Source organism: Varroa jacobsoni, unplaced genomic scaffold, assembly GCF_002532875.2.
Source record: "Varroa jacobsoni isolate VJ856 unplaced genomic scaffold, vjacob_1.0 scaffold_718, whole genome shotgun sequence".
Taxonomy (NCBI): domain Eukaryota; kingdom Metazoa; phylum Arthropoda; class Arachnida; order Mesostigmata; family Varroidae; genus Varroa; species Varroa jacobsoni.
The window spans coordinates 14,873-27,374 of NW_019213620.1; the positions used below are offsets into that span (position 1 = coordinate 14,873).

The 12,502-nt window shown below is 41.2% G+C and overlaps 1 protein-coding gene across 5 annotated transcripts in view; it reads left to right on the forward strand.

The window, feature by feature from the left end:
* Window positions 1-251: 251 nt before the first annotated feature.
* LOC111262970 (uncharacterized) overlaps window positions 252-12,502 on the forward strand; it is a 97,669-nt gene continuing 85,418 nt past the window's right edge. For 2 of the 5 annotated variants that reach the window (XM_022837637.2, XM_022837638.2), the window contains exons 1-4: window positions 259-835; window positions 3,384-3,554; window positions 3,801-3,968; window positions 4,461-4,613. In XM_022837637.2, the coding sequence (XP_022693372.1) occupies window positions 718-835; window positions 3,384-3,554; window positions 3,801-3,968; window positions 4,461-4,613 (610 nt within the window). In that variant the 5' untranslated portion in view covers window positions 259-717. Of the gene's footprint in view, window positions 836-927; window positions 974-2,654; window positions 2,776-3,383; window positions 3,555-3,800; window positions 3,969-4,460; window positions 4,614-12,502 lie in introns of those variants that run through there. The other 3 variants (XM_022837639.2, XM_086969389.1, XM_086969388.1) reach the window with 3 other exon arrangements.

Consider the following 12,502-nt stretch of genomic DNA (forward strand, 5'->3'; position numbering starts at 1 on the left):
CTCTCATCGTTAGATGTCTTCGAAAGGCTTTTTTCTTCTACTTCTATGACTGCTCTGAGCAGCGCTACTGCCCGGTCGGCCGTCCCGGCTGTCAACCACCCCCTTCGAGCCGCCCATCCGTTGACGACGGCGTTGCAAACAAACATATTCCTCTTCTATGTTGCGTTATTTTAGCAGCTTTCTGTTACCTACCAGCGTTCCATCGTATCATACATTAGCTCCCAGATACTCTTTGTTGCACTCATCAACGTCGGCGCTGTTCGAGCTTACTTGGTTACTATGTGCCGATTGTTTCCTTGGTTGGTTCGCATTCCGTCTCTCTGTATATCCGTCTGTGGTGTTGTTATTGTCGTCAGCCGAACAATTGTGGAGCTACTGACGAGCGTTTGACGTGTTTATCCTGTTGTGTATGCGATTGCTATCGCCCCACGGCCGCTCCGTATTGCTTTCGGCGTAATCCTGCTGTCGATCCGACCCGTTGCTTCTGTTTTGGCAGCTCTCGTGTGGTGCTTGTTTCCTTCGGTCGCATGCAGAGTTTCTTTCAACGGCGCGACAAGGACACATACCGCTGTCACACTAGACTCGGACAATTAACGGTTACGAACGAGCGAAACTTATCCAGTGTAACTAATTATTCATTTTTGTGGACTAGATAGCTATAATATTAATACTGCTGCCAATATACGTGTATTTACTGTTGCTTTCATTGGATCGGCCATGTATTGTTTTGGTGCTAGTAAACCAGTGATCTCCAGTAGACGTTTCCAACTGTACGTTATTGTGCTCGGAGTTAGCATGCTCGCTATACAGTTAGAAGAAGTAAATGGTCAAACAAGTAAGTATTTCTCTATGTACTACAGCGTCAATGACGCCATGAGTAATAGCGTGGCAGACAGCACGTTTCAATCAGGATTACATCGGCTACCGGCACGCGCGCGCAACTAGAAAAATACGGAGATTACAGATTTTCAACGTACGTACATAGAATCTGTATTCCTCGCCCCTTCTCTTTCTTAGTTGGGAGGATACTTGTCATCTTTGTGACTGTTATTTGTAATCGCATTTAACAGACAGACCAAACCACAGGTTCTTAAGTCTGGATAAATGTGAAACCGATTTAAATCTACTTGCAGCTGACATTATGTACTCGTTACTGGTAGGCTTCAGTGCTACGATGTCGAAGTAAAAAATTTTAAGGCGAGAGTATAGGCTGCTTGAAAAACTGACTGTCAAAGCAAAAAATTTCTATTTTTCCGTCTTTGATCTTCGGCTCGAAATCTTCCAAGGCTGTACCTTTCGATACGGTTTGCCTATGGCACGACTGCGGCAGCGGTAGAAATTTTCGCTGCCAACAGCAAATTGGTAAAGTACAAACCTTGGAGAAGCTGAATACCATCGACTACTTGTGGCCGTAAAAATGATAAAAGTTACTGTTGTTAATTATTATTATATTACTAGAAAGAATTGTGATATAATCATATATTGAGTAACGACGGTAATAGAGCGACAAGCTCTACAGCACCTAGCATTGTTACTAGCAGAGGCTCCATAAACTGTTGAAGCTTTAGCAACCGGCGCTAGACTGTGGCTATGTCGTAGCCTGAGATCCACATGAAGAGAAATGACCTTCTTCACTAGTCGTTCGACTCCCAGCAATAGCGGCTTGTTGATCGAAGGTGCAATCATTAATTTATTAAGAGTGGCACGATTCGACTACCCAAGCCAAAAACGTGGCCGTTCTTAGGCAACTCAGGCCTTTCTCCTAAAATAATTTAGATTTTCCTTTTAGCGATGTTGCTATTTTTCTGAGTCGCCAAAGTCGGTCCTGTTTTTAGGTGGTACGTGGACAAGTATGTATTGGGCTCTACTTGCCCGCTGCGACGATCGGAGCCTACCTATTGCATCATGTCAGAATTGCCCATCGACAACAGATATTAAGAATACTCAATTTAAGTAACTATAATTGTATGCTCCAATGTTAATTTAAAGACGCTAACTGTAACTTCATGTTCATTGCTCACTATTGCTCATTTTAGTCATTAGTAAGCAGGCAGTCAGCCATGACTGTTAGGTTTTCATTTTTAGTGCTGGCCATGGTTTACGCTTTGCAATGCCACATACCCTTAAGTAAGCTCAGCTCCATAAGCTCATAGTGTTTTGCTTCATACAGTATTCGATGACTAAACTCAAAATGACGAGAACATTGTAAAGGAAAAAAATCATCATTTCAATGCAGCTCATCTGCTGTATGACGTCACAGTATTTATAAAGTTTGAATTTGGCACCTGTCATAGTTTTTTCCAAGGCTCTTCGAATGGGATTGTCTGGCAAATATTTGACCAGGCAGTCGGCTCAATCTCAACATCTTAGCAATTTTTCATGTTTTTTAAAAAATATTTTCCACCTTTCTTGCCGTGTGGGAGCCTACGTTGTATCCACGTCCGTTGCTGACTTGCGTTCTGCTTCCTTTTAGCGTGGGCGACTCGGCTCAAGCTTCTTCGGGAATTATTAGAAGTGGATTAATTTAGAGCGGACCCTGCGATCTTGGGGGTTACGAAACCCAGTGTTGTCTTTTCAGAGAAGGCAGTGTCAAGCACTCTTGTAACTTGACGAAGAATGGCAAGATGCGTGTTGCAATATTAATTGTGTACAAATATTAAAGCTGTAGATAAACACCACTCAGTTTCTCTAGAACCAACGCAAAGAATCAAGTAGGATACGTTAAGCCGTCGATTAGCTTTCCATACACTTGGAAGTCGGATGGATTTCCTTCCAGTAAGTACATCCATAGCGAGCGTTTCGGTTTTTCGACATACAAACAATACGAAAACGATGGTAATAATGATGGCAAACAAGTAAAAATCACAGCAGCCTTTTATATAATGTAGGTTCTGTTGTTAGCTATTCGAAAAGAAGTCAGGTAGATGGTGTTTTAGAAGAAGCCGAATACGACGAATTTCAATTATATGGCGACACATTCCCGTACGAATGTGTTCACGCTTTAGTTTTTGTGTTTCTAAATACGACTATGTCCTAATCTAAAAAATTCTACAGTCAACTTAAATGCACTTCTGAGTTGCCCCATAACGCTAGCAGCTTGGGTTCGGTGATGAAAATAGCGAGTTATTGAGAATAATGAATCTAGGTTGGATGGTAAACTTTAACCAAAGTTTATTCTATGGAATCAAGCTCATTATGCAAAGCAAAGGAGCTGTACGAAATCGTTGGCTATTAATAACATACATGCAGATATGTAAAGCTGCCTGGCACCCTGGTCAGACATAATGAGTATGACGATATTAGACGTATTAAATGTAATTAAAGAAAACAAGGCGTTGCTACCAATATTCGGGTATTGCTAACATGCCTCAATGGCGTTCCAGGAAGATGCGGTAGGCTTAAGTCGATAGCGAACGGCAGTCACACATATATCAATCGTAATGGGAAGAAACTCGCTAGGTTTTCATGTGATCCAGGATACGAGCTTGACGGAGGACGAGCTACGGTCGCCTGCAACGGGAGAAAGTGGATTGACCCAATACCCTTTTGCTATGGTATATTTTTTGTTTATATCATTGTGTGTCCTGTATGAGAAGTATTCATTAGTTAGTTATTCGACACAAGTAAAAAGCAGCTTTATGGTAACAAATTGTCGATCAATCAGCGCCGAAACGTCATTGTTTCATGTTGTGCATAACGCTTCGATTAAGGATCGGCAATATTCAATCCACTGAGCACAATTATGTCAAAAACGTCCTTCATTAAAAGTATCAACTCGATCTGTCAATGCCTATTTCCAGCAAAAACATGTGAGCCTTTAGCTTTACACCCAAACCTCATGTACGAATTGAAAACACCTGGCGGCTTACTTCAAGCACTTCGATGTTATCCGGGCTACACCTTCAAGGGTTCAACTACGATCTTCTGTGACGGTCACCAATGGAATGCGTCTTCGCCATTTTGCAGAGGTGCGTCACTGATTTTACAAGATATGATTTAGCCATGTACAATGAATGTACGTATCGAGAAAACGGTCGCTTGATGCAGCGATACCATATCTACAGAATCGTGCTCATTTTGGAAATGATATTGAAACAGGATGTTTAGGTTACAGATATCTAAAAAGGACAATCGCACCTAATTCCTTGTGGTAACAGAAATGGAACATTTTTTCCAGGTTCTGCAAAACTCATAAACACAGATGTTTCTCAAACAATACTAGAAACTGTTTTCCTACCTATAAAAAAATGGCGATAATGTTGATGATGATGATAGGTTTTGCATTAGATCTATTAGGGAGATTTTATTGGTTAACAATTGTGAGATAGATTCTAATGCTTCGTCAAGCACTTTCACTAGTGTTAAATGAGTGCGTAGAAGAAAAAGTCCTTAAAGCATGAGAACAGTATTTACTAACAGTATCGCTGTACACCTTTCAATCGACGGTGGACGGATGACAGCACGTTTCTACGACCTACCGTATACATGCACGTTCGAAAATAACGATTGTTACTGGGACCAGGATCCCCAAGCCACGTTTAGGTGGCTGAAGCACAGTGGAAGCACGCCGACCCCAGGTACTGGGCCGAACAAGGATCATACAGGAATTCCAAGTAAGAGCCTTCTGCGATTTGTCCTAGTAGAAGGTATTGACTGGTTTCTATAGCAACGGTTGAAAGTCAAGGATGCACACGTATTCAAACTAGCGTTATCTTGATCACTTATTAACTTCTAATCTTTTGTGTTAGCAGTCTAATTAGTTTAGATTTGCCAAGTTGCATCAGACTACAAGAATTTGAACATCCATAATTATTACAGTATGCGTGTGTAAGTTCAGGTAAACTTGAAACTACTTAAAACGTACTGAAAATTCGTTTTGTGCCTAACGTGTACATGTTTGAACTAGAGAATTCACCCATAAAAAAGCGTTCTCACTGTCAAGCTGCGCTTGACTTTGTACAAAACTGTTACCGCAGAATATTTTTCTACAAAGCTTCAATCTTTCGAAAGGTTATAGCTTTCGGAACAGCTTTTTTTTTAGCCTTTTCATGGGATGTCCGTATTCATATAGCTACTGATAGGTTCCTCCTAAATATTGCAATTTCCCTATTTGATAACGACCTTCTCAACCAGCGTCAATACTGATGGAGAATGCCAATGTGTTGCAATAATACCGCCTGGCACCTAGTTCTATCTGCCGGATAAAAATGTTTCGGTCACTCTTTTGACACGTTTCGATTGGTTGATGCTATATATATTAAGCCACTTGTTGCTAATCTGGAGCTCAGCATGAATATGATGTAAACAGCAACGGCAGTGCATAGATGTCCTTGATCTTATCTCGAAAACCGTTCAGAGACGGGTCGTCATATGACAGGTCTGCCATACGATACAGAACAGCAAAATGCCTTAGGAACATATAGAACACTCTTGTAGGCGAATTTTCATTCTTTCAGAATAAATAAGGAACGCCCAGTACTTACGTTACCATATTTTTTCCCATACACCTCTGCTTTCCGTTACCTCGCTATGTATGCATTTCTATCCTTTGTTGGTTTTTATTCGCAAGCAGATCAGCTCATAGTTGTCCTACGTTCACGGATTAAATTAATAATATTAGTAGAAGTTTTAATAGTAGTTGGTGTCTGGGATTCCTCATTTTATTTTGGTGCACTATCTTGATAGGTAATGTACTAATAGTGTCCATGGGAATCTGTGCTCTCCTGTGCCTCGCAAAACAATCAAGAGAAGTCTAGCGGAAAAGCATAGCAAAAGAGTTAAGTGTTCGACAGGTATGCAAAGTTTGTACCGGTAAGAAATCGTGGTCTATTGAAACGATGACGCCAGCTGAGCTCCAGCCACCGACGAGATGTCGACCTCTAGAAAGGTGCGTTCTGCAAGCCCATTTCAGTACGCAAAGACGACCGCGGGCCTAGTACCATCTCTGTTCAACATAAAGCCGAGACGTTGTTGCCCCCTCCAGCAACGTACGCTAATAAGCGCGCCCATCCCGCGGCCAGGAATTAGAGTTAGGAATTTACGATATGAGGGCCTTCCCCGATGGTCTACTTCGAGCTATTTTTCGTCGGTTCGAACCCTATAGCAGAGTGGCCCTCATCCCGGCGCCTCTGAGTCTTTTATTCTGACAAATGGCTGTACATCTTGGCCTAACTAAACCCACCCTTCAAACATCTCGATCTTCCTGCTTCGTCGTTAGAGGCCCGGCTTTTGTTCGGCTTCCCAATGAGCGTTTGAAGTGCGGTAACTGTGAAGTGGACCGTGGGCTAACCCTGACGGCCATGCCGTTATCTTGCCGTCCGTTGTATTCACGACAAGATAAGCGGGATGTGTTTATTTTCCCACTTACAGTTCAGTTGCTTTACACAAACTAAGATTTGTTTCGTTGCTCCTCTTGTTGCCTTTTCGCGTCGTTTGTCGTGTTTGCAGTCTGCCGTCTCATCCTTTTTTCAGTCCCGTTTTAAACTTTCCCGCTTTGTCCGCTCGACTCTGACTTTTGCTTTTTTCCTGCTTGCCTATATTTCGTATGCGCGCTATTCATGCCGATGAAATGGGCAGCCGACAGCGACTGAAGTACCTCCTGCAATGCGCGCAATAAATGTAGTCTCGATGCGGCATCGGTTGCGGTATGCGAGCGTGTGTATGCTCTCATACTGCCATTTTGACAAGGCTGGGGAAAAAAGTTACGAAGCCAAAGCAACTAATATATTGAATAAATTATGTTAGAAAATCGAAAGAGCTTGCCTCCATTGGCGCTAGTGGTCAGCCAGAGGGCGTGCACCGCCGCTTGTTCGGTTGACCTTCTAATTTGCGCGTTGGCACGCCCGCCCTGCCCAAACGTAAATCGTTGAAAAAAGAAGGCGAGAAGGTGACAACGAGATGGTGGTTTGCAGTAGTATATATTGTACGGAATAGCTCGGTGCGAACGCTGTTCGTAGAGGCTACGGATAAATTGATTGCTGCCGCTGGCGCTGGAGTCGTTTCGTCGACGATTGACCACCTAATTTGGTGAAACAATTTGCCTTTTTCTACTCAGCTCTGTTAACGAGGTGTTGCTCACTATTTCGGTATATCAGGCCTATACGCATACAAAATTCTAATTATAATAATGTCGTTTAATTGAAACTTTACATAATAGTTTTGCTACTCTCGGAGTTATCAGCTTGGTCCTGCTGTGCAAAAATATAGCTTAGCATACATCTTACTTGCATTCATCTTTCAGCTTTAAATATTATTTGATGATGATGGTTCGGTATACGTATTCTAGAACATGTACGCTTATCGAATATTTTTAAAATAAATCGTCCCAGCACCCTTTTCTAATGCGTTCCAATGCGGACTATTGAACAACGTTGCGAGCTACAACGTCTCACGTATTTCCCATAGTTAAACATTGTTATTTTTCCTTGATGCACTTAGATTTTCTAATATATATATATATATATATATATATGGGAATAAACATATAATATAACTCGGTTTTTCAAACTGCGGACACAGATATATTTAGCCATTGGTGACAATTAACAGAGCATCATCAACGTTATCCACCACACTTAGGCAGTTTGGGAGTCAATAGACAGTCTTTACATGGATTTTGTGGTAGGTAGATTCGAGCCATCGTTCCAGTCAGCTCCACTGTACGTAGTAAAATCACCAGGTTGAGCTAGAAAAATTCTACGGGAGTTTCGCTTTTGTCTAGCGGGACTTGCTAATTATTATGGCGATGCCATAGAAGACGGCTGGGTTGCATTTTGTAATACTTTTTCCCAGCGCTTTTCAAAATTACGTGTTGATTATATCATTAGCTTAGTTATTCCCTGTAGTGACCTTGCATCAATGTGCTTTATACTTAAAGGTCATTGCTCTGTCATTATGAAGCTTTGTGGAGGACAAACGCAAATCCTAAGACGCTTCTAACTGACAAACCAAGAATAAGCTTTAAGTTAAGTAAAAATTTGTGAGTCTCGCATGTACGACCATCAGCTAGTAACGAAGTATTTAAGAAGAGTTTAAAAACTCTATCGAACATGTAGGCTATAGCGAATGGCCTTTGCATAAGCTATATCTTTATGTTCTGTTCATGAAATATCGTCAATTTAACAAGTCGTAATGTGTTGCTCTGTTTTAAAATGAAGAATGAATCCACTCTAGTAGGTAGATAAAGGATCGTAGGATTTCTATGAAAAACCAAACATTCTCGGAAGGCACGACTGTAGAAGTTAGCCTTTCGTTATCCAACAATAGCTTCGATAATAAACCGTTTCCGAATGAGTATGTCGTGTTTTGCTCGGGGTAGGCAGTTTGAATACCGTTAAATACGTCCGCATAATTCTTCTTTATTGGCCTGAACTATACCCAAACGTTACTGACCTATTTAAGGCCAAGGCATGTCCGATGATGTGTTCCTCTTGACGTAACACGATGCTCTACATAAGTATCAAGTAGTAAAATTCCTAGTATTTAGTGCGAAAAGGAATCATCATCATAGCCGATTTCCGTTGCTCGCTGCAGCGGTGACAATGATGGAATAGTGGCTTCTTCGCCGAACAGACTATCGAAGGATTTGGCGGCAAAGCGAACATTAGCCAGTGATGGGATTAGATCAATCGAAAACTGTTTCAACTCACTAACAATTTATCGATTAATTTATCTAAGATTTGTAGTGCTTTGCGAGATCCTCTTGTTCGTAAAAGGGTACCCGAATCAATATTTTGTGACACGATTGGAGGCACTGCTCCTGGCGAGCAGCGACTCGGGGCAAATTTAGTTGGTACGCCTCCTACGGTACATTAAGTGAGAGCTTGATGAAATTAAATGAGACTAAATAAAAAAAAAAAAAAAAAAAACAGGGAGACTAAGTGTACTCCGAGATGTGGAAGCACTGGCGAGACTTCGACGACGTCTGGTAGCAGCCTTCATCGCATGGTGGGCTGATTAAGTCCTTGCAGGGACAGGAAGAATAGCATCTAAACAACATGCAGAGCCACAGAAAATCAAAAACGCAAGCCATTTGCTAAGCCACATAACAATGTTGAATAGAATGCGTATGACATTGGAGGTGAGAAGTCTAGGGAATTGTGCGTGAGTAGTAAACTTAAGTGAAAATGGGCAAAATAAGTTCGCATTTCAGTTGTCAATGTTTAATTTCCCAAAGTCAAACATTAAGAAACATAAGTTATCACTTGTGGCACTACCCTTATAATTTTACATATGAAAGTGTTAAAAATGGAAAAAAATTCTCCTGATTTTATTTTTTCATAAAAGCGACCTCTTCTTACTTTTACTAGCAAAGCTATCTCAATTGGGATAACAATTAGTTTCAAAAAAAACCTTCTATATGAAGAACAAAGTTGTTCTAAACAGCCGCTGCGAACGTGCAGGAAAGATCGTTCAACTCTAGATCTACCACGTAAGGCTTGAACCTGCAATGCATAGTCACTAGGCACATCCTCCTGATTACTGTAAATATTCTGATAGTTCTTTTGATATTCGTGCAAATTTTAAAGCAGGCCCACTCAAGTCTTCACCGAGGATCACCCTGTACCTACTAGAACGAAGATCTTTGAAAAGTTAGGTCAAGCTAGTTTTTCCTTCATACTTGACTTACGACAAGCATATATGCAACAAGAAATGCAGGCGGGTGATCAAAACTTGTCAGTTACAAATGGGTGTAACGGGCTATTCCAAATTATCCGCATTTGTACGGAATACAGGGGGTCAGCGTCTCATTGGCAGAAGACTATCGTCTTCTGGCTGAGTTTCTCTCTGGCAGCCCCGAGGTTATAGCTACTGTGACGACATTTTGACGGCTACTGTGAACAGGATAGCAAGAGAAATTTTTGGTAAAGTTCGCAAGAACGACCTTGGAATAAATCGACAAAAATGCAACTTAGAAAACCATTAAGCTTAATACATTTACTCTTTTAGAAGGGAACACCGATAATTCAAAAGCAAGTACGAGCCGTACACGCAGCTTAACCGACGTAGCCATACTGTGTCCTTTTTTCGTTTTGTGTAGTTCTATAAAAAAAACTTATTCGAATTTTGTAATTCTCTCATAAGTCCTGATTTCGTTAAGGATGGCAGTATTACTGCAAAGTTCCTGACGAATCGTAGGACATATTTTGATCCGATGAATGCTCTTTGTAAGGGGGAATTCCAGAAAAACTTCTACAGGTCAAATACATCTGTTGGTTGACCCGAGAAAAGCAACAGATAGCTCTTCTAACGTCATCCCTTTAACGCGATTTTCTTCTTACCAAGGGTTAGGAAAGGGCGCCTGCGTTTGACCCCGGAAAACAGGCGAATGCATTGACAGAGCAGTGGCCGTAAGGTTTGTTGGCCAAAATGGGTGTGCAGTGATCACTAATAATGAGACATAGGTCTCAGATATAAGCTCACTCCAATCTATACCTTTCGCTCACAAAGGTATGGCCACTTTAATTTCTATATAACCTTTGATATCGACGGCCAAGAGAATGTGGATGCGCCATCATGACGCACGATAAAAGGCGAAGTGTCTTTTGAGCATCACCAAGAGATCTAATTATACATTTCCGATAACAACGATTTAGAAATTCGTTCGATATTATCAAGACAAATCTGTTGATTCCGAATACTCAATACAATTTTTTTCTTGAAGCGACCTCTGTTACGAGACGCGGATAATACATTGTAATTCGGGAACAAAAAAACTGAAAAAAACTTTTTGATGATTTGTAAGTTCTAACTTTAACAATCGCCAAGCAAAAGCAGTAGCTAAGCCATGCTGCCAGATCACAGTTACGATGCTGAAGGCACTACTAACATCCCAGTTCATACGCCACAAATCTGGCGAATCCTCATAAAGAGATACTGCGTCCATGCAAATGTCCAAACTATCCATGGGCACGCGTTCACATTGAGTACGCCGAAGCGCGGGCCGAAAAATACTAATAGTAATTGACGCGTGTACCACTTCGATAGAAGCGATTTCTCTTACGTTAGCTAGGCTACAATGCATACGTTACATCGTAGTCTCTGGAAATAAAGTTCTCACGGATGAAGTTATCCTTGACGAAGAATGACATTAGCTGTCAACGTCGCATTACCGCCCTAGAGAAAATAAAGCTAAACGTGAGATAAACACAGTAAAAGAACACATTAATAACATGAGTGTTGAAGATGTTATCGATGTATATGAGGAATAAGTGTGATTCTCGCAGAAGTGAGGTCCGGCAAACGGGAAGCCAAAGATTACATCTTCAAGTCAAGATAACGTCTAACTCAAACTGAAAGATCTAGTGGCTATTAGAATTTACGTGCAGTCAAGAAAGAAAATGATTACAGGTAGAATCAAATGAGCCATCAGCCATCAGACTCAAAAATATTAGGATAGAACACAAAAAGCGCGGCGTTTCATTCAAATTCTAACAAAAGAATGATTTCATTACATTTTTTGTTACTCTTTACGATCTTTTGCGATCTCTCAATTTACTTATCCTATTTACAATACGTTTCGCCAGGAGTTTGAGAATCTGACGTTGAACAACACCTCCAGGCAAATTTTGAGATCCTTCTCACTCTCAAGCCACGTTTGTCGATGATCGGGAAAAGTAATAATATGTCAAAGCGGACGTCTGGAAAACCAGGTGGGCGCAAGATGCTACGTTCGAACCATTGCAAGGTAGCTATCACAAGTTCTGCTATCAGCGGCTTGGCATTGTTATGGAAAGGGATAATTTTGTTTTGTTTACCGGATATCTTTTATACTCATTTATGCAATCCAGCTGGAGCATATGGAGGTTTGTATTGACGGTTCTGTTCTCCTTGACAGATTCTTAGTATATAAAAAGTATATATAAAACTTCCAGTTTTACCAAACGAGACCATCATAGGGATGGAGATCTGGGCGCGGGCGTAACTCTCTTGGGCAAGGTATTCGTTCTTTTTCTCTACTTTTTATCGATGTGGTAACACCACCTCTCGTCTCCTATCATAATTTTGTTGAGGAACCTGCCACTGCGGCCGGGTGTCATTTGGCTTAGACGCTGAGAAGTAACGAGGGCCCACATTTCTTTGTGATGCTCACTCGGTTAGTGAGGCACGCAAGCCATTAATTTTTTTTGTAAATCTCATACGGTTAAAAGACTTTTCGATAGTCATATTATTTTTTTGCTCAATGTACGAGCCAGCTGTATACCAGCAGCCTTCCTTCGAAGGTGCCTTCAATCTTCCGCATCAACTCCAGCTGCAAAGGCAGGGCGCACTTTCCAGTTCCAAGATGCCATTCTTGGCAAACCGGTATGAAGTAGTCCGTTCAATTTTAGAGTCCTCACTGTACATGGCACAAATATCCCGTACTACTTCGGCAGCGAGCGGAATGAAGTCGAATAATCTCGAAAATTCACGTTTTTTTCACCTGTCCCCTCCCTTGAAGTCGACATAAAATTCGGTTGAAATTACAATGAAAGAGAAAGTACCTCTAATGGTATATAGAGAT